The sequence below is a fragment of the Apium graveolens genome, chromosome 3 (assembly GCF_009905375.1).
Source record: "Apium graveolens cultivar Ventura chromosome 3, ASM990537v1, whole genome shotgun sequence".
Taxonomy (NCBI): domain Eukaryota; kingdom Viridiplantae; phylum Streptophyta; class Magnoliopsida; order Apiales; family Apiaceae; genus Apium; species Apium graveolens.
The window spans coordinates 236334594-236357074 of record NC_133649.1 but is presented as its reverse complement, the minus strand read 5'-3'; the positions used below and the strand labels follow the sequence as shown (position 1 = coordinate 236357074).

General features: G+C 36.3%; 2 protein-coding genes across 5 annotated transcripts; one reads left to right on the top strand and one right to left on the bottom strand.

Moving 5' to 3' along the window:
- Nucleotides 1-3176: 3176 nt before the first annotated feature.
- On the bottom strand, nucleotides 3177-3560 carry LOC141714904 (uncharacterized protein At2g29880-like). The gene has a single exon (XM_074518399.1). The coding sequence runs from the start codon at nucleotides 3558-3560 to the stop codon at nucleotides 3177-3179; it is 384 nt and encodes a 127-aa protein (XP_074374500.1).
- Nucleotides 3561-4301: 741 nt separating this feature from the next.
- Nucleotides 4302-16395, top strand: LOC141713193 (organelle RRM domain-containing protein 2, mitochondrial-like). 4 transcript variants are annotated; one of them, XM_074516487.1, is made up of 6 exons: nucleotides 4302-4664; nucleotides 5602-5670; nucleotides 5773-5879; nucleotides 15670-15758; nucleotides 16007-16085; nucleotides 16177-16395. In XM_074516487.1, exons 1-5 carry the CDS (start codon nucleotides 4421-4423, stop codon nucleotides 16011-16013), a joined length of 516 nt encoding a protein of 171 aa, XP_074372588.1. In that variant the 5' UTR covers nucleotides 4302-4420; the 3' UTR covers nucleotides 16014-16085; nucleotides 16177-16395. The 4 variants fall into 4 exon arrangements, 3 of the variants coding, with proteins under 3 accessions (XP_074372588.1, XP_074372590.1, XP_074372589.1); XM_074516488.1 differs by having other exon boundaries at nucleotides 4304-4664; nucleotides 15670-15922; XR_012571891.1 differs by having other exon boundaries at nucleotides 5602-5693; nucleotides 15670-16085.
- The last annotated feature ends 6086 nt before the right edge of the window (nucleotides 16396-22481 follow it).

Genomic DNA, 22481 nt, shown 5'->3' with positions numbered 1-22481 from the left:
GAGTGCTGAGAGTAGAGGCAGAAAGTTCGAAAAGGGGCAGAATAAGGGGCGTAGCAGATCGAAGTCACAGAAGAGAGGACAATCCAAAGATCGCAAGGATATTGTTTGTTGGAATTGTCAGAAGAAGGGTCACTTCAGGAATCAGTGCACGACTCCCGCAGCTCCAAAAGGAAAGAGTAAAGAGGATAATTCAGCTAACGTAGTTGAAGAAGTGGAGGATGACGATGCTTTGATTTGTTGTGTTGAATGTTCGGTTAAATCATGGGTTATGGATTCTGGTGCATCATTCCATGCTACCCCTTGCAAGGATTTAATGTTAAATTTCAGAGTTGGAAATTTTGGTAAAGTTCGTCTTGCTGATGATGAGACTTTGGATATTGCGGGCATGGGAGATATTAATATCAGAACCTCTTTTGGAACTAGTTGGACGTTGAAAGATGTAAGGTACATTCCTAGACTGAAGAAGATATTTTTATCTGTGGGTCAGTTAGATAAGGAAGGGTATCGAGTTACTTTTGGAGATGGACAGTGGAAGGTTATAAAGGGGAATCTAGTCATTGCTCGTGGAGAGAAAAAGGGGACTTTATACATTGTTGAACAATCTAGCTATGAAGCAAATGCAGTTGCTGATGAGATTGAGTCTTCAACTTTGTGGCACAAAAGGCTTGGTCATATGAGTGAAAAAGGTATGAAGCTGTTAACTTCGAAGGGGAAGATTCCAGAGTTTAAGAATGTGGAAGTTGGATTCTGTGAGCCATGTGTTCTTGGAAAGCAGAAACGTGTTACTTTTGCAAAATCGGGGAGGACCCCCAAAGCTAAGAAGTTAGAGCTAGTTCATACAGATGTATATGGTCTAACAATAGTTGCGTCGTTGGGTGGATCTCGCTACTATGTCACTTTCATTGATGATTCCACTAGAAATGTATGGGTTTATTTTTTGAAGAATAAATCAGATGTGTTTGCTACTTTCAAGAAGTGGAAGACTGAAGTTGAAAATCAGATCGGTTTAAAAGTGAAGAGTTTGATGTCAGATAATGGAGGTGAATACAGTAGTGATGAGTTTAAAAGTTATTGCGCGAAATTTGGGATTAGAATGATTAAAACTATTCCAGAGACACCACAACAGAATGGTGTTGCAGAGCGCATGAATAGAACCTTGAATGAGAGGGCCAAGAGTATGAGATTACATGCAGGGTTGCCAAAGATGTTTTGGGTTGATGCAGTTAGCACGGCTGCGTATCTCATAAATAGAGGACCTTCAAGTCCTTTGGGGTTCAAGATTACTGAAGAAGAGTGGCAGGAAAAAGAGGTAAATCTTTCACACTTGCGAGTTTTTGGTTGTGTTTCTTATGTGCATGTTAAAGATTCCGACAGGGATAAGCTTGATCTGAAAGCAAAGAAGTGTATCTTCATTGGTTATGGCTCAGATGATATGGGTTACCGTTTTTGGGATGAACTGACTAAGAAGGTCGTTAGAAGTAGAGATGTTACTTTTAATGAGAATGCAGTGTATAAGGATAAGCTTGTAGTCGATTCCGAGTTTACAGAGGAACAACTTGAGAAAGAGGAAGCAGTGCTTGAAGATATTACAGAAACAGATCTTGCAGGAAATAGTGGGAGTTCGGAGTATGTTGATGACAGGGTTTCAGTAACTCCACGGACTGAGGTAAGAAAATCTAGCAGAATTGTGAGGCCACCACAAAGATATTCTCCTTCAGCATATTATATGTTATTGACCGAGGACGGGGAGCCTTAGTGTTATTCAGAGGCGGTACAAGTGAATGATTCAGTTCAGTGGAAATCAGCCATGTCTGAGGAGTTTGAGATGAAGGATATGGGTGCAGCAAAACAAATACTTGGTATGAGCATCATAAGGGATAGAACTGAAGGTACTTTAAAATTATCTCAAGAGAAGTATGTTGAGAAATTGTTACAGAAATTCAGTGTCCAGGATGCAAAGACCAGTAGTACACCGTTGGCGAGTCACTTTAATCTCACAAAGAAGCAATCACCTAAAATGGATGAAGGCAAGAAAGATATGGCTAAAGTTCCTTATGCATCTGCAGTTGGCAGTTTAATGTATGCTATGGTGTGTACAAGGCCAGACATTGCTCATGCAGTGGGAGTTGTTAGCAGATTTATGTCTAATCCAGGAAGAGAGCATTGGGAAGCAGTCAAGTGGTTGTTACGCTACTTGAAAGACACATCCAAGGTTGCACTATGTTTCAGTAAGAAAGATGTTATCTTGGAAGGGTTCTCTGATGCAGATTTGGGTGGATGTTTGGACACAAGAAAAAGTACAACGGGTTATATTTTCACTTTGGGTGGCACCGCGGTTAGTTGGATGTCTCGACTTCAAAAGAGTGTTGCTCTTTCAACCACAGAAGCAAAATATATGGCTATCTCTGAAGCTAGCAAGGAGATGATTTGGTTGAAGAATTTTCTTGAGGAGTTGGGAAAGAAACAGGCAGACAGTGCTTTGTATAGCGACAATCAGAGTGCTATTCATCTTGCGAAGAATCTCGTGTTTCATGCTAGGACGAAGCATATTCAGCTGAGATATCACTTTACAAGAGAGTTGATAAGCAATGGTATTTTGTCCTTGAAGAAAATCCTTGGTTCAAAGAATCCTGCAGATATGTTGACTAAGGTGGTTACGAATGAAAAGTTGAAGCTTTGCGTAGCTTCAACTGGCCTTCAGAATTGATTGATGAGAAGGCGCTGCACTAGTTAGAGGTATTGATTGAAGAATTGATTTTACTAGACTTACAAGAGTGAAGTGAAGATTGGCCAGACTCCAAGTGGGAGATTGTTGGGTTTTGTGGAGTCTATTAATTAAGCCCATGAAAATAGACTATTCAGATTCAAATTAGTTTATGGATTAGTCTATTTTTCAGATTTGGACTGTAATTTTGATTTAGGCCTAGTTTCTTCTCTTATAAATACTCATGTAATTGTAAAATCATAACACAACAAATTGTGAGAGATCAATACAAAATTAGTGCGGCTTGTGGAGTAGGAATTTCTGAACCACGTAAATCTTTATCTTGTGTGATTGTCGTTTATTTTCTTGTTCTTGTTTATTCGCTTTAGGTTTTGCTTTCGTTGTTGTATACTCAACATGAGCCTGACACAAAAAATATTGTTAGCATAACAGTTTCTAACAAATAAAATATTTAACCGTTCACATGAATAATAGCATAAAGATTTGAATTTACCTTTATGTACTCTTCCCAGACTTCATTTGGAGCAGTGAATCTCTTAGAAATAGGATCATATCCAAATCCAGATCTAAAACTCATAAGAGTTGAATAAGAGAGATACCGATTTTTGAACCATTTTAGTCGACTTTGATAATTGTTATACGTCTTATTACACTTAAATCTTTTATTAAGCTGAGGAAGAATTCGAATGATTACTATTTGTTTAGTAAAGATACCACTATTATCACGCCATCCTCGACTCGCTGCATCAACCATAAGTTCTAATAACGCATTACTCTCGTCTACCGTCCACTGATCACAACCAGCTCTCTTTTTGGCACTTTGCGAATCAGCCATAATAGAACTAAAATGTTTTAAATTTTTAGAACACATATATCACATAACGATGCATAAAAATTGACAACTGACAATATACTATATGATATGTAACAAAAAAACTTACCAATATACATATGTTCACAGCAACTATACAGAGATATAACTATACAGATATTACTATACGGAGAACAAAATATATATGACATACAAGAACAAAAAAGATGCAACCATATCGAGGACGAAAAGAAAACAAACCTAGAGAGAAGAAAATAACCCTAGGAGCACCAGGCAAGCATGAACAACTAATGAAAAAAGATGTAGGTAAATATTTGCAAGTAATATCTTTTTCACTTTTATGTTTTGATTTTCTAGTAAAAAAATGTTATGATTTGTAAATCCATCAAAATCTTTACTCCAAGTAAGAGATTTGAGGTTCATGAATTTGTATATAAAATATGAAAAAATACTTCAAAATCCATGACTCTTGCAAATCTGTTAAAATTTGAATACATGGAGATTTTGTTTGATTTCTTAGAATCTGTATTGAATACCTACAGATTTTATAAGATTTTTTTAAATCTTAAATGAATACCCATAGATTTAAAAGAATTATTTAAAATCATATTTAAATACCTCCAGATTTTAAAAGATTATTTAAAATCTTTATTGAATATCTATTAATTTTGAAAATCAATAAAATTCCTCCAGAATCTCAAATAAATATACTCCTTTAAACTATTGACAACGATAACGAGATGAAAGTTCCAAACAGTGAAACACCATCAAATTAGTCAAACCATAATATTGATTTCTGTTTCCAATTCTAGCATTGCAGATAAGACACAACAATTACGCAAACCACCACGCAGGCTCATAAAATGGCGTTGGCAACAGCACTCGTTTTTCCACTACCCAGCAGCTTTGTCCCTGCACTATTATCATCATCATCATGCACCCCCAAATTTCAATTAAAATTATTATCATCATCATCTTCTTCTAATAAACTTAAATCTCTATTATCCTCTTCCAGATTAGGTTTTCAATTAGTGGCGTGTTTGGATTCTTCCTTTTCACCTCATACTTCTACTTCCACCTCCTCCTCCACTAGGCTTTATGTCAGCGGTCATCCTCTCTCTCTCTCTCTCTCTCTCTCTCCCCCCCCCCCCTTCTCTCCCTCTCCCTCTCCCTCTCTCTCTCTCCCCCTCTCTCTCTCGTACTGGATAATATGGAAGTTAATTTCACATTTCAGCTTTTTATTGATAGTGCTTCAAATTCGTAAATGTATACTTTATGCTCTTTTAGAATTTGAATTTACTGGATAATTTGGAAGTTAATTTCACGTTAGGTTTAATTGGTTGGGTAGAATAAGATGTTGAGTAAATAATTCAAAAGAGTGAAAAAACGAGGAAGTGCAAAAATTTGACTATTGAATATGTGAGATATGTTTACAAGATAGAATTATAGAATGAAGAATTCGTCCTATTATCAGTAGGATTGAGTTCTGTTATTAAATTTTCGATTGTGGATATAGAAAATCATAAAGCTTCATTTGGTCGGAAGGAACGGTATGGAGAGGGAATGGAATGGAAAATTGTGAAGAATCGTTAATGTGGAAGGAAATGAGATGACTGAAAAAATGAGGGTTCAATTTTGCTATGATCAAACTTGTGAAATATATGGGTAGGAGGTAGAATCAAACATCTAAAAGAAATGAAAAGGGAGGTAGAAACAAACATATAATTTTAAATTGGTACAAGGAGTTTCTGTATTGAATTTGTGTAAATTAGATTGGAAATGGAGGAGCGACTTTAAGTTTTGAAACATTGCCCCTAAACATTACAAAATTCATTCCATATATTATTCCTGATATTTCATTTCGCTCCAGAGAGATAAGCGTTAATAGTGTTTTTCTATTTTTTTAATTTGCGGTTCACATGAAATTTTATGATGTTCCTGTTGTGTTACCAATAGTTAAATTTGTCTTTTACTTCCACAGTTGAAGCAATGACAAATAACCCAACTAAACACTGAAGTGAAGTTCTTGATTTTTTCCTCGCAGGACTTTCATTCCGTACTACTCAAGAGGGTCTTAGGAATGCTTTCGAAAAATTTGGGAACCTTACAGAAGGTTTGGATTGGAATACTGACAATGTCCGTGTTTGTGAATTAACACATTTTAAGTTGCCTTGCTATTAATTCTTGTTGACATGTGTTATATCTGTATTTGTAGTGAATTTGGTGATGGACAAAATAGCAAATAGGCCAAGAGGCTTCGCTTTTCTGTGTTACACAACAAAGGAGGAATCTAAGAAGGCCATTGAGGGGATGCATGGGAAGGTATGCTACCATACTATGTTAGGGAGTAATGAGAAATAAGTATCAAATATACAGTGGCTATGATTTAGCAGAACTCATGAATGCTTTTGTTTGTTGATATGTGTTTTTACTGTTGGATAACTCATGAGAGGTTTCAGACCCTGTGGATTCTTGTGGTATATAGTTCAAATGCTAGTCTCTTCATTAGTTATCCTTCTGTTGGCCACAATGCATCAATGCGCGCACACATATGTATATTGTAGTGCGTGTTGGGAAAACAACAATAGTCAATAACTACTATACTAACACAATGAGACAGTTATATAACCAATAACAAGAACAAGGCAATAGCACCAATAACGAAAACAAAACACGAAGGTCGTAAATAAAAAAAAATAATCAGCAACTGTAAAAGAAAAATAAGTAGAGAAAGAAAGCTTAGCGTAATGAAGCTTTCAATCACAACTGAGTCACCAATCCCTCGAGAGGAAGAGGCTGTTCTTGAAGAGTTTATTGCCCTCACTTACTGTGTTCAGAGACTGCAATAACCCTCCCAGGATAAAACAACAACACACCGGTTCACAGCAACTCGATGTACAAACAGCGATCAGACCTCAGTCGCCAAAACCTATGCTAATCTGTATAATTTTGGAGGAGAGAAAAAGAGGAAGATGATAGCTAGGGTTTTATGTATGTATATTCCAACGTATATATTCCAAAACGTTTTGTTCAGTATAAATATTACATCCCAAAACATAACTGAATATGTTATATTAATTAAATAAATATTCTGACTTAAATGCATTTAATGAATACTTTCAGAATCAGAAACAGCCCATCCCCGGTGGATAATGCTTAGTACACCGATGGATAATCCATACATTGTACACCGATGGATAATGCTCACTTAGTATCCCGACGGATAATGTACACTTTGTACCCCGGTGGATAATGCACACTTTGTACCCCGGTGGATAATGCACACTTTGTACCCGACAGATAATGTACACTTTGTACCCCGACGGATAATCAGTTCAGTGCATTTTGTACCCCGCTGGATAATCAATTCAGTGCATTTTGTATCCCGGTGGATAATGCACACTTTGTACCCCGATGGATAATCAGTTCAGTGCATTACTCCAAATCCTAATATTCAGATTCAATATTCATATTAAAATAATATAATAAGTCAGTAAATATTATAATTAAACATTAAGTAAACTTCCTAGCTTACTTAATCAATGTGGGACAAACCCACACAACCCTTTTCAAGCTACTATATTCAACTCAATTTCTTTATGGATTACACTAAGAAAATGACTTAGATCCAAACAAGAAAGTTTAAGTCCTCATTACAAGGAACAACCTCCAACAATTAGATTTAGGAAATTACATTAAGAACATGTCTAAAACATGCCTCAAACTTTCCATTTTCTAACAATCCCCCACAAATCCATACAGAGATGCATATCAGATTTTATCATGACTTGCTTTTCAGAGTCGGTACCCTCCCGGGTTTGAACCCTCCTAAGTCCTCTACTCGATGGCTACCGGATATAGATGGAATATTTCACCTTGAATCTTTATACGTGAAGTGTAACCACACTCCATAGACGACGACAAGTCAAAGGCTATGGTCAGATCTATGGCTCTGAGACATTATGGTCGTGTCTCGATCCTGTTCATCGAATGCTTCGAGGAATAACCCTTTCCTCTAATTGCGACCTCACAATAACATTCGCTTAGCTGGGCATCTCCAAAGATGTACTGTTTACATCTTGTCTTACGACTTAACCCCATTCAGAGTAATAAAACTCTTGCTATATTTGCAGTTTCAGCACCTTTTGAGGTTTATAGGGGATAGACTCAGATACATAAGTATCAGTTTATATAAAGTAAAGGTACTACCGATTCATCCTTACAACTTGTTATTACCACATTGAATACACTTCGAGGGATCTCCTCTCAGGTGTATTGGGTTCCCGCTGTAGATGAACCATGATGGGTTATCAGTCCCATCCCCAACCTCGACTTAAGGACCACAGAATGCGCAAGCCCCTTAGTCAAAGGATCAGCTATATTATCCTGAGTTCCTATCAACTCTATAGCAATAATCCTATCAGACACAAGACCCCTTATAGACTTAAGCCTAACTTGGATGTGTCTCTTTGTTTTAGCATTATACTTAACACTTCTGCCTTTGTCGATAGTTGTACGGCTATCACAATGAACAGAAATGGCAGGAAGCGGCTTGCTTACTACAGGTAACATACTCATGAGTCCATGTAACCATTCAGCCTCCGTCCCCGTGGCATCAAGTGTACACAACTCAGCCTCAAAAGTAGATCGAGTGATCAAAGTCTGTCTAGAAGACTTCCAGGACACTGCTCCACCCGTAAGGGTAAACACATATTCAGTTATTCCATTGGAACCAGATTTTTTAGCTATCCAACTTGCATCACTGTACCCCTCGAGTACCCCCGGAAATCTTCGGTAATGCAAGCCAAGAGAAATTGTTCCCTTGAGATAACTAAGAACTCTATCTAGTGCCTCCCAATGAGTCTTGTTCGGACAACTTGTATATCTAGCTAACTTAGACACAGAATAAGAAATATCTGGTCTAGTCACATTAGCAAGATATTGCAAACTCCCAATACTCTGAGAATACCTTAACTGAGACACAGGAATACCTGAACTATTCTTGATAAGGCCAACTTTAGCATTAATGGAGTACTAGCGATTCTACAATTTGAATAACCATACTTCTCAAGTATAGATTTCTCTATATAATGAGACTGTGACTAGGTTATTCCATCGGTTGACCGAGTCAACTTGATCCCAAGAATCACACTAGCTTCACCCATATCCTTCATCTCAAAATGCCTTTTTAAGAAACTCTTTGTCTCCCTAATAATCTCAATATTGGTTCCAAACAACAAAATATCATCCACATATAGGCACACAATCACACATTCATTTCCTCTAACCTTATAGTAGACGCACTTGTCACTTTCATTAACTAAAAACTCAAAGCTTAAAACAGTTTCATCAAACTTCTTGTGCCAGTCTATAGGAGCTTGTTTTAGGCCATAAATAGATTTGACTAACTTACATACTTTCCTCTCGTTACCAGAAGCAACAAATCCCTCATGCTGTTCCATATAAATCTCTTCTTCAAGGTCACCATGAAGAAAAGCTGTCTTTACATCCATCTGATGGATGATAAGACCATGTACGGAAGCCAATTCAATAAACAATCTGATTGTTGTCATTCTAGCAACAGGAGAGTATGTATCAAAATAGTCAATTCCTTCTCTTTGCCTAAAGCCCTTAGCAACTAGCCTAGCCTTGTACTTATCTATTGAACCATCAGGGTTTAACTTCCTCTTGAAAATCCACTTACATCCTATAGTAGAACACCCGGGAGGGAGATCGACTAACTCCCATGTTCCGTTAGAAACAATGGAGTCCATCTCACTCTTCACAGCGCCTTTCCAGTGCCTTGACTCCGAAGAATCCATGGCCTGACGGAAAGTTAAAGGTTCGTCCTCAACATTGCAAGTGATGTAATCACTTCCAAAGTCCTTGACTAGCATTGCACGCTTACTCCTTCTAGGTTCCTCTGCTTCGTTAGGAGTAGAGCTACTAACAGGATCCGCCCCCACATTCGTCATCCTTTCCACATGATCGGGAATGGAACTCGATGTGCGAGTGGGATCATCATCAAAAGTACCTTGTGGTATACCAGTCTTCATAGGGAACACATCCTCAAAAAATGTTGCATCACGAAACTCAACTATCGTATTCGCCACAATACCATCTATGTCAGATTTTAAAACCAAAAATCTCATAACAATTGTGGTTTCAAGATAGCCCATAAAGACACAATCAACAGTTTTCGGTCCTAGTTTATTTCTCTTGTGTTCAGGGACAAGCACCTTGGCAAGGCACCCCCACACATGAAGATAACTCAAACTAGTTTTACGCTTTCTCCATAATTCATAAGGAGTCTTATCCATGTGTTTCAGAGGGACTCTGTTCAGAATATGGCAAGCCGTATTCAGAGCCTCTCCCCACATGTACTTAGGCAACCCCGAATTAATCAGCATACTGTTAATCATATCTTTAAAAGTTCTGTTCTTTCGCTCTGCCACCCCATTAGACTCAGGTGTGTATGGAGGAGTCACCTCATGAACTATACCATTGCTTGCGCAAAATTCATTAAATGAGGTATTCGTATACTCACCACCTCTATCCGACCTCAACCTTTTAAGTACTTTGCCAGTTTGTGTTTCAGCTTCATTTTTAAACATAATTAATTTATCTAGTGCTTCATCTTTATGTTTAAGCAAATAAACATAACAATATCTACTACAATCATCTATAAAGGTAATGAAATATCTACAATGATCCTTAGTCAACACACCACCAAATTCACATATGTCTGTGTGTACTAAATCTAACAAGTCAGAATCCCTAACAACATTATGAAATGGTTTCCTTGTTAATTTAGCTATCACACATACTTGACATTTAGTTTTCTTATCTATGGCATGCTTTGGAATCAACTCTAAATTCATCATATTCTTTAGAGCACCAAAATTTAAATGACCAAGTCGTAAGTGCCACAAATCAGATGATTCTACACAATTAACAGAATGTGCAACACTATCATTAATAAAACTGCCCAAAACAGGCTCCACATTTATTAATATTAAAAAACTGTCAGACAAGTAACCCTTGCCATAAAAAGTACCAGTATGTGTAATAACTACTTTATTACATTTGAGAGAAAGTTCAAAGCCATTTTTAACTAAACTGCTTCCACTAATAATGTTTCTACGAATAGAGGGAACATGATGCACTTTAGTGAGAGATAGAATCCGCCCAGAAGCAAACTTCAAGTCCACGTTTCCTATTCCAAGCACTTGAGCAGCACTAGCATTCCCCATCGTCACTGTCACTCCATGAGTCTGTTGATAAGATACAAAGAGAGTAATATCAGCACAAATATGCACATTAGCTCCAGTATCAATCAACCATTCATTAGACAGATAAGTGGAAAATAGTTCAGGGTTGTAGTTAACATACCCATCGTTGGCGTCAGAGGCAACAACCTCACCAACAACCATGTTAGCCACATGCCCACTAGTGGTTGCAAGTCCAAGCACAGTGTTTGCTTGAGCTACCACTCCAGCTTTCTTTGCTTTCTTCACAGGACAGTCTTTACTCCAATGATCAGCCTGTCCACAAGACCAACAAGGTTTGTTTGCCTTTGGTTTCTTAGCCTTGTTCTTGTCATTTTTCGGTTTAGTGTTATCCTTCTTACTGACAGATTTCCTTTTATGCCCAACAGTCACTACGTTCACCTTCGAACTACTCCCATGTTCAACAGGCATCACATGTCCTTGTTTGGACTTGTGCTGTTCCTGCACAGAGATGTCCAACATAAGGTTTGTCCATGTGATCTCTCTTTTCTATCTTTTCAGGGAGAGAGCAAACTCCTCCCAAGATTTAGGGAGCTTTTCAATCACAGCCATCACCTTTAACTTCTCAGGTAAGTCCATTCCAGACTCACCCAAAGCATGCACCAACATCTCAAACTCATGTACTTGCTCAGTCATGGATTTGGTATCAACCAGCTTGTAATCAAGAAACCTCGCCACAGAATACTTCTCAAGACCTTGAGAATCAGTATTATGGGTTTGGTCCAGCTTCTCCCACAACTGCTTAGCACTATAAGCATCCGATGAATAAACATCAAACAGAGTGTTCGCTAAAGCAGCCAGAATGGCAGCCCTAGCCACCCCATCCTTCTCAGCCCATAGCGCATAAACAGTCATAGTTTCAGGCTTTTCTTGATCCACAACAGGAGGATCATACTGTACCACCGGCCATAGACCCTTAACAGTTAACCAGAGCTTCATCTTTTTCTGCCAGCGAGAAAAAGAAGCCCCCCACTGAATTTATCAGGCATGCCCGATAAATCAATAGGTTGTGGAAATCTGTACGTGGTCCAATCTATGGTGGACGCAGTAACTCCAGAACCAGAACCAACAACAACAGGAGTCTCACCAACAGGAGTATCAGTTTCGTTAACCATCTCGTTAAATAGCTATATAACAAACTAAACTCTTCAAGATTGTTGGGAAAACAACAATAGTCAATAACTACTATACTAACACAATGAGGCAGTTATATAACCAATAATAAGAACAAGGTAATAGCACCAATAACGAAAACAAAACACGAAGGTCGTAAATAAAAAAAAAATAATCAGCAACTGTTAGAAAAAAATAAGTAGAGAAAGAAAGCTTAGCGTAATGAAGTTTTCAATCACAGCTGAGTCACCAATCCCTCGAGAGAAAGAGGCTGTTCTTGAAGAGTTTATTGCCCTCACTTACTGTGTTCAGAGACTGCAATAACCCTCCCAGGATAAAACAGCAACAGCACACCGGTTCACAGCAACTCGATGTACAAACAGCTATCAGACCTCAGTCGCCAAAACCTATGCTAATCTGTATAATTTTGGAGGAGAGAAAAAGAGGAAGATGATAGCTAGGGTTTTACGTATGTATATTCCAACGTATATATTCCAACGTATATATTCCAAAACGTTTTGGTTAGTATAAATATTACATCCCAAAACATAACTGAATATGTTATATTAATTAAATAAATATTCTGACTTAAATGCATTTAATGAATACTTTCAGAATCAGAAACAGCCCATCCCCGGTGGATAATGCTTAGTACACCGATGGGTAATCCATACATTGTACACCGATGGATAATGCTCACTTAGTATCCCGACGGATAATGCACACTTTGTACCCCGGTGGATAATGCACACTTTGTACCCCGGTGGATAATGCACACTTTGTACCCCGACAGATAATGTACACTTTGTACCCCGACGGATAATGTACACTTTGTACCCCGACGGATAATCAGTTTAGTGCATTTTGTACCCTGGTGGATAATCAATTCAGTGCATTTTGTACCCCGGTGGATAATGCACACTTTGTACCCCGGTGGATAATCAGTTCAGTGCATTACTCCAAATCTTGATATTCGGATTCAATATTTATATTAGAATAATATAATAAGTCAGTAAATATTATAATTAAACATTAAGTAAACTTCCTAGCTTACTTAATCAATGTGGGACGAACCCACACAACCCTTTTCAAGCTACTATCTTGAACTCAATTTCTTTATGGATTACACTAAGAAAATGACTTAGATCCAAATAAGAAAGTTTAAGTGTTCATTACAAGGAACAACCTCCAACAATTAGATTTAAGAAATTACATTAAGAACATGTCTAAAACATGCCTCAAACTTTCCATTTTCTAACAGTGCGTAGTATCCAACTGCTAAGCATCCAACTGTTGTTGTATTGTACGATATGAATGGCATGTCATAAACATTTACGATACTGAACCATGTCACGGAGTATTCTTGTACAGTTTAGTAAGAATTGAAGTTGGAAAATGCTTCTTAACTGATTATAAGCTTTGATGAATCATCCTATATAGTTAAATAGCAAAATATGTGCTTTAAGTCATAAAAAGTTTCACCTATTCTCTCCCCTAAACTTCACTTTTTTTTTACCATTTATCTTCCTTGTTCCTTTTTAAATATACTAGCTTTGTACCCGTGCGATGCACGGGATAATTATAGTTTTTTTGTATATAATTTTTTTGAATATTTATTATTTATTTATCTAATTTTTAATAAAATAATTTTATTCCCTAGATAAATTTTATGTTCTTCATTAATAATGTATTTTTTTAAAAAATTGTATTTTTTGTACTTATATATTTAATTATTATTGTAGCATTATATGTGACATTGATAACCTAACTATAACATATATGTTATAATTTATTTTATTATTTGAATTTTTTCATATTATAAATTTGTAAATATAATATTTTAATCATATCATATAATATGTTTACGTAATTATTTTTTTATTTTTATATATGTTTTTCTTAATCTTGTGGAGTTTGACCAAAAATTAGAAAGTTGTTTAGATTTGCCTCTTGTGATGTTTATAATAATATTTATAATTTTTTGGTTCTAATAATGATTTTCAAAAAAAAAATACTTTACACTTAATTGTCACAGTACTTTTAAATACTCCCTCCGTCCCAATTTATCTGTCTTGTTTGACTTTTTACGGTCAAATTGACTCAATTTTGACTGAAAATTTCATATAGTATATAATTGAAAATATGTATAAAAATTATATCACTAGAAAGTACATTTAATATACTTTAATATGCAATTTTCAGGTTTTTAAAATAATTAAATAATGAGTTTTTATTTACGGTCAAAATTGAGTCAATTTGACGATAAAAAGTCAAACAAGACAGATAATTTGGGACGGAGGGAGTATATTTTATTAGATTCGTATTTCAATTTTGAATTTTAATAAAAAAATTATTATTATTATATTTCTTCCTAATTTTTATGTTTTATATGATTCATGTGTTCTAAATTTTTTAAAAGACAAAATGTAATTTCCCTTGAATTTTGTAAGATACATCTGCTCTAAATGTTTTAAAAGACAAACGGTATTTTCCTTGTTACACAACAAAACAAATCACATGTAATAGTTATACCAAATATAATTTAAATTTGTTTCTAATTTTATAAAATAAAAATTATCAGTTCATAAATATTTTAAATCAAATTATTTCTTTAATTACATAAATAATATAATACTTTTAATATTATTTTATATCACTTAAGAAAATATAATTGTAGCTCACATAATATGTTTATGTAGTTATTTTTATTTTATTTATATATTTTCTTTTCTTAATATTGTGGAGCTTGTTCAAAAATTTTGTATCTTGCCAATATTTCATCATTTTTCGGTTCTAGTACTCATTTTGAAATAAAAACTTTACCTTTTTTTTGTGATAGTACTTTTGAATTTATTTTATTAGTCTGGTTTTCAATTTTAAATTATAATAATGTTTTATGATTATTATTATATTTCTTCCTGGTTTTTATGTGTTATAAATGTGTAATTATAGTTTAATTTCTTAATTAATTATCTATTTATAAAGATTATTAAGTATTTTAATGGAATATTACAATAGTTGAAATACATATAGTTATAATATATTTTATTGGATTTTTATTTCAATTTTAATTTATAATATTATTATTATTATTATTATTATTATTATTATTATTATTATTATTATTATTATTATTATACCTACACTTTCACCCGTGCAACCCCACCTTATTTATTTTTATTCTATTAATGATTTTGAAAAAAAATACTGTACATTTAATTTTCATGGTCCTTTAAATGTATTTCATTATATTTTTATTTCAATTTTAAATTGTAATAATGTATCATTATTATTATATTTCAAACTTACTCATTCCAATTTTTTTTTTAAGAAAATGATACTAATTTAACCCGATTATAAATGATTTGTTAATTGTTACTTATATTTATTTTTATTAAAATAATTATTGTTTGTATTATATATAATATAATACTTTTAATATTTTTTATATCAATTAAGAATATATTATTATAGTTCAATTTCTTAATTATAAATGTTTATTATATAGATTATTAGATATTATAGTAGAATAATAGGACATCCTTAGTACCTATACCTTAGCACGTGCAATCCACCTATGTGACATGTAACCTTACCACCAAAACTCCCTTACTCTAATTATATATAGGATATAATGTCTGGTTTTATGAGGCATTGAATTCTAATATAACATGTAAACTGCTAACATGCTAATTATCTTTTTCCCCCAGTTTCTGGATGGCAGAGTTATATTTGTTGAAGTTGCGAAACCTAGATCAGAGCTTCGTAAAAGCCAAAATCAGAAATCAAGAACATCTGAGTGAGCTGAATAATTTTTATCTCGTTACCCAGCTATTGTGCTTCATCCTGTCTGATCATCAGAATTAACATTGTGGTCATCTCAAATCCTCTTTGTTTCCAAGTGCAAGAGTTCAAATGCAATATCATTGATCTGCACACCTCTGTTTCTCCATCACTGTATTTGTATGCATAAACAGTATATAGATGTACTATAATATGTTGATGTTCAACGTGATTAATTAATTTATCATTTCACTTGTGATATAGGATTTAATAATTTTTTGAATGTCAACTTTTGAACATGTGATTCCCTTCACCATTTAACGGGTACATCTTTCTTCACTAGGTAAGATGCAATTTAATGTATATGTTTGGTTTGGTTTTTCCTCCTTTTGTACTTGATTACATGTTTCTCAAATTGAATGTGACTTGTCCAGCTCTTGTTCACCGGGACCTGAAACTTGAAAGGCTTGCTTTATACTTATACCGGAGTATGGTTCCAGTGCAAGAGACTGCTTCACAATATTTGCAATCTGAGCCCTGATAAAATGCAATGTTGACTGATGGACAGAATGCTATCACTTTTGCGAAATATGGGTGTTTTAGTTTGGATTGGTTTTTGTATGTTGTAAATGATGTAATTTTTGTTTCTTTTACTCCTTGCTCCCGAGTTCCCGAGTTCCCGAGTTTTAATTAGGCAGGGTAACAAGTGGTGAGTGAGTAAAGTAGTTTCATTTGAGTTCCCGAGTTTTAATTAGGAAGGGTAACAAGTGGTGAGTGAGTAAAGTAGTTTCATTTGCATTTGTGTTCCCGAGTTTTAATTAGGAAGGGTAACAAGTGGTGAGTGGGTAAAGTAGTTTCATTTGTATTCATAATTATGCTCCTTAATTTTTAAAAGGAGCGAAATCAAGTGGTAATGAATATAAATTTAACAAACTTTCGCCTCCAAAACTTTCACTACAAAAATAGAATGAAAATATTTTACTTTTTTATCACTTATTTACTTTTCTTTAAAAAACTAGGAAGAGAGGCCTTAATCTGGGATTGGTTTTTGATTGTTGTGCATAGTACTCCTATCATTTAAGTGCATTAAGTAGTAGATGGGCCTGTTTGGCAAATACTATAAGCTAGCTTATTAGCTTATAAGTCCGCAACAGCTTATTTACGAGTGTTTGTCGGCCCAACTTATAAGATGAATTTACAACTTATAACTTATAAACTGATAAGTTGAATGTTAGTAACGATATATTTTTTCTCAACTTGTTTTTTATTTTTTGTTTTTTTTTCAATTTTTTGTTTTAAAATATAAGAATTAAGATAATTATATTTAAAAATTATTTATTTTAGTTCATTTAAAAAAAAAAATTTGACTTATAAGTTAAATTATCCAAATATTTATATAACTTGTAAGTATTGATCAACTTATTATCAGTGACTTATTTCGTTTAAGTGATAAATTATTTATTTTAACATTTACGAAATAAACAAGGTACAAATTTGAGCAAGTCCAAATGACCCAGACACCGATACAAGAAATAAATCCAGAAATTCAAAAGGATGTCAAAATTAAATTATAGTAACCCAATCCCAAGGGACTAAAGATCTATTCATTTGGCTAAAGGATTATGTATTAAGACTTAAAAGCGATGTATTAAGACTTAAAAGCGATGTTAATGTTCATGACTACCTCTTTCTATGAAAAAATGCCCAAAATATACTCTTCAAGTGCCCAAAATATTCACATGCGGGAAACTATCCATTTTACCGACTGAATGTGCATTTGTATCATGCGTATCCTATTTTTTTTGAAAATATACAAAGGATACGCATGTCAGCATAGCAGTAGATACGCATGTCTGCGTAGACATGCGTATCCTTTGTAAATTTTTTTTAAGAAAAAGGTACGCATAATATAAATGTGCATTCAGTGGGTATTATGGATAGTTTTCCCAAATGTGGGTACTTTGGGTATCAGACCCCCAAATGGTGGATATTTTAGTTTTTTATCCTCTTACTATTTCTAACTAGCTTTGTATCCGTGTGAGGTGATTATCATTTTTTTTTACATAATTTATTTAAATATTTTTTCTTTTTAATATAATAATTTTACTCCTAAAATAAATTTTATGTTTTTCGTAAATATTATATTTTTCAAAAAATTATACTTTTTGTTATGGATAAAAAACCAAGGTTATTACTTGCTGTATTTAATACTAAGATTCGGGAGCTCAAGGCCTTTAATGGCTGCTCTCGTGTTTCGTGACTCAATCTGCCTTTACGAGATGCCTACGTATCTCTGTGAATTAGAGAATCAAGCCAAAAAACGTAGTTCTGATTGGTGGGGGTGAGACCCCTTATATAGATGTTGGGAGTCCTTGAATTGGACTTGGTATAGGAGACTTGGTGGGGAAGTCTCATAATTAGAATGGACTTTGGAGTCCTAGATAGTAGGAAACTGATTCCTTATCCTTTTAGGTCCCCTTGAGGCTAATCTCCAAGGATTTATATCCTTATCGGGACTCTTTTCAACATCTGATTTGTCCCTTATTAATTAATTACGAAATTAATTAATAATCAGGGCTTTTGGGCCTTTTTTATTCCATCAGGCCTGATCTGGTCCATCAGGCTTAACCTTTCTGGTCTGAGTATCATATATCTTTTTATTGGGCCTGGCAGCCCACAGTTTGTACAATTAATACAGTATTTAATTATACAAACATAATTTATTTATCCCTATCATTTGCCCCCCAACTTTTGGGAAACATTGATTAGGTTTCGCAGAAGTTAAATCTATTTGTTCCCTTACAGGGTTTCGTTTTTCCGTAAAGTGTGGAGCGACCTACACATTTACAACGAATTTTTCCTTTTATTCAGGAATTATCTTAATTTCCAGGAATTTTTCCCTTATTTCCGGGATTTTTTCCTTATTTTCTGGAATTTTTCCCTAATTTTCTGGGATTTTCCCTAATTTTCTGGGATTTTTCCCTAATTTCTGGAATTTTCTGGGATTTTTCCTTATTTTCTGGAATTTTCCCTAATTTTCTGGAATTTTCTGGGATTTTTCCTTATTTTCTGGAATTTTTCCCTAATTTTCTGGGATTTTTCCTTATTTTCTGGGATTTTTCCTTATTTTCTGGAATTTTCAAATTTCCAGCCCTTTTTTCGACCAGGATCCAGGTCGAAATTTCGACCAGGATCCTAGTCGAAAAATGGGGCCAGCCTTGTCATCCTGGTCGAAGGAATTCGACTAGGATCCACGACCTGGAATTCGACCAGGATCCTAGTCGAAATTTCGACCTGGATCTAGGACCTGGAATTCGACCAGGATCCTAGTCGAAAATTCGACCTGGATCGAGGTCGAAAATTCAACCCCCTTTTTTTTTTTTTTTATAAGCCTATCGACTAGGATTTCGACTAGGATTCTAGTCGATATTTCGACCTGAATCCTGTTCGAAAATTCTTTGGTTTTCTTGCTTCCTGGTCGAAGGATTTCGACTAGGATCCACGACCTGGAATTCGACCAGGATCCTAGTCGAACTTCGACCTGGGTTTTTAATCCCTATTTTTTGAAAGATGCTTGGTTTTATTCGACCTCATTCCTGGTCGAAACTTCGACCTCAATTCAGTTCCTTTATTCCAGCTATTTTCGGGTGTCTGCTCGAAAGATTTCGGGCAGGATTCACGACCTGGAATTCGACCTGGATTCTGGTCTTTTTTACCCGCTATTTTCGGGTGTCTGCTCGAAAGATTTCGGGCAGGATTCACGACCTGGATTTCGACCTGGTTCCTGGTCTTCCACTAGCCTTCTTTATTTAGCTTTAATTTAGGGTATTGTATTTTCCAAATCCTAATTGGATTTGGGCCTAGCCTTTTTTGTTGGGCCTTATTAAATTTTCCTGAGCCTCTATTATTGGGCTTTTCCAAATCTTATTGGGCCTCTTTTATTGGGCCTTTTCAAATCTTATTGGGCCTCTTTTATTGGGCCTTTTCAAATCTTATTGGGCCTCTTTTATTGATCTGGGCTTAATACACCCTGTTAAGAATGCTCTAGAATTCCTTGGAATATTCTGGAATATTCTTTTTTCTGGGCTTTTTCTTATGGGCTTTTGTCCTCAATGGGCTTTTCGTCCCTTCAACTTCCTTTTCCTCTTATATAAAGGAATGAGGAAAGGCTATTACTCCTCACTTTCTCATTTCTTAGTTTTCTTCTTCATCTTCCTGCTAAGATTCTCAGAGGAATAACAGCAAGTCGGAGCTCAAAGCCTTTTTTCAGGAGTGCTTCTTCAGGTAAGATTCCTCCCTTTGCTTTTTATTATTTTTCCATTGTGTGCCATTTTAAGATAGCCTATTTACGTGCCTCATGCTTTTTTTTCAGATGGCTGACAAAAGAATGACTCGTTTGGCCAAGATGAACGTGGCTAGAAAGTCCAATGATTTTCCTATTCGATCGAGGTATACTTCCTTAATCGACATGATCAACACTCGAGGGGACGAGTATCCGTCTGATGCGCATCTGGACGCGCACGATCATATCAGTGCTTTACGGGATCCCAAGGAGCTGGAAAAGTTGAGCAGCTGCTTCAAAATCAAGGAGCCTTTTAAGCTGGTTCTTGCGGGTCCGGCCGACAGGGCCTGTCAGTGGAAGAAGGACGCGCTATGCGTCTATAGGGATACTCTGAGGGCAGGTATTAGACTCCCTTTTCATCCATTCATTACTTTGCTACTGGCTGATGTGGGCATCAGCCCTTGCCAACTTCCCCCTAATTCCTGGAGGTTGATTCTGTGTTATCTGTCGCAATGCGCCAAGCACAACGTCCCTACATCTGTTGCTGTCTTCAGGAAGATTTTTCAGTTTAAAAACAGCCCTGATAAAAGTCCGGGTTGGGTTTCTATCAACCAGCGCCCCACTATCCCCCATATCGTAAATGGGAAGTCCATCCCTGACAACAACTTGGGGTGGAAGAAAGATTTTTTGTTTGTTATTTGGGAAGGTGGAGATTGGGGCTCCCTGTTTCGATCATCCTTTGGGCTGGCCGTAGACGGGAGCCCGAATGACATAACTTTGTCTGAGGAGGAAGCTAGAGGTTTCAACCTCCTTACGCAAGACAACGGCACTTCCCATTGTTGGGACCTTATCCGGGAGACCGTCCTGGTAGAACGCGGCCTTTCGCCCGTTAATAAGAAAAGTAAGTTCCCTTTCTTATCTCCTTTATTTCCTGCACTTTTATTTCATTGATTTTCAACTGACTTTGTTTCTCGCAGTGGCTGAGAAGATTGAGGAGGCTACCAAGCCGAAGGACCTGGAGACAACCAGGATGAAGAGGGCCGGGAAGATCTTTAAGGACCCTCGACTGGGTGACCGCTTCCCGGAGTTCCTTCTTCAGGTGACGGAGCCAGATGAGGAAGGCCCCAGCCAAGTTCTGCGCACCAAGCAGAGGCCAGGTGCCTACTTTCAACCTGCTTGGGGGATCCGGGGCAAGGACTCAATTGTGGGCAGCACGGCCCTGTCCAAGGAATGGTCTAAGCATTCCATTTCCCCGGTGGATTATCAAGATTTTGTCCTCCAACAGGACTTGGAGGGGAATGAGCTGTTTGGAGCCCAAGCTCTGGCGACGGTATGTACTTTACTTATGCTTTTTACAATTCTCTTTTCTTTCTTTTCTAAACCTTTGCTGTTTTCTCCTGCAGGCTAACGCCCATTTTCAAGGGGCTATTCACCAAGCCAAGGCTTGGAAGGTTGGCCTGGAAGATGCCAACAAGAAGTTGGAGGAGGCCAATCAAAAAATTGAGGCCCTTGAAGCTCAATTGGCCTCTTCCACTTCTGACCTGGAGACGGCCCGGGCTGAAAATGTCATCTTGAAGGCGCAGAAGGAAAAAGCCTTTGATGGCTGGATGGACACTCAAGAATTCAAAGACTTGATGGTGGAGCATGACGCCCTTCTTCATCCTGTTAGCTATAAGGAAGGCTGGGACGCTGCTGTGGAGGCCATCCAGGATGAGTTTCCCGAGGTCCTTGAGCAGTTGCCCTTTCCTTGCCCAGTGCGGGTTCCAGAGCTTGGAGGTGTTACTGAAAAGCTTGCTGGTATGATCAAGGATGGAGAGGAGGAAGATTCCCCCGAGGAGGAATTCGAGCCTGTTGCTAAGAAGGCCAGGGTGGAAGAATCTCCCAAAGCAGCGCCTCAACAGCCATCATCTTCTGCCGAGGGAACTTCTACAGGGACTTCGGAGGGGACGACCGAGACGTCCGAAGAAACGACTGAAACTTCTGAAGAGACTTCGGATAGTGGTTCTGAGGAATCTCATCCTTCCAAGGCGTAGCTTTTTGTATATCTTCTTTTTGAACTTTATTTGTATCAGAACTTGTTACCCTTCGGGGTTATGTTTTATACGTTACTTTTCTTGCCTTTTTCTGTTTTATCTTTACAATCTTAATATGCATTTGAACCTTAAGCATCCTTAGATAGAAATAATTTCAAACTCTTTAATATGGAGTCTGGTTTTCCAAAACCTTACATAGCATGGGTTTGACCCTAATCAACAATAACTAGACAATGTAAATTCTACTGGAATATAAAATCCTATGCAAGCAAAGCTTCAAGGTGCTTTTAAACCTACTTGTCAATGACAAGTGAGAATCATACTTCTCCTATCTTACACATAGTAAACCTTCAGGTTTTGTGCGTGCCAGGTCCTCGGGACTTCAAACCTTCCATAGTTTCCAGCTTGTAGGTTCCTCTACCCT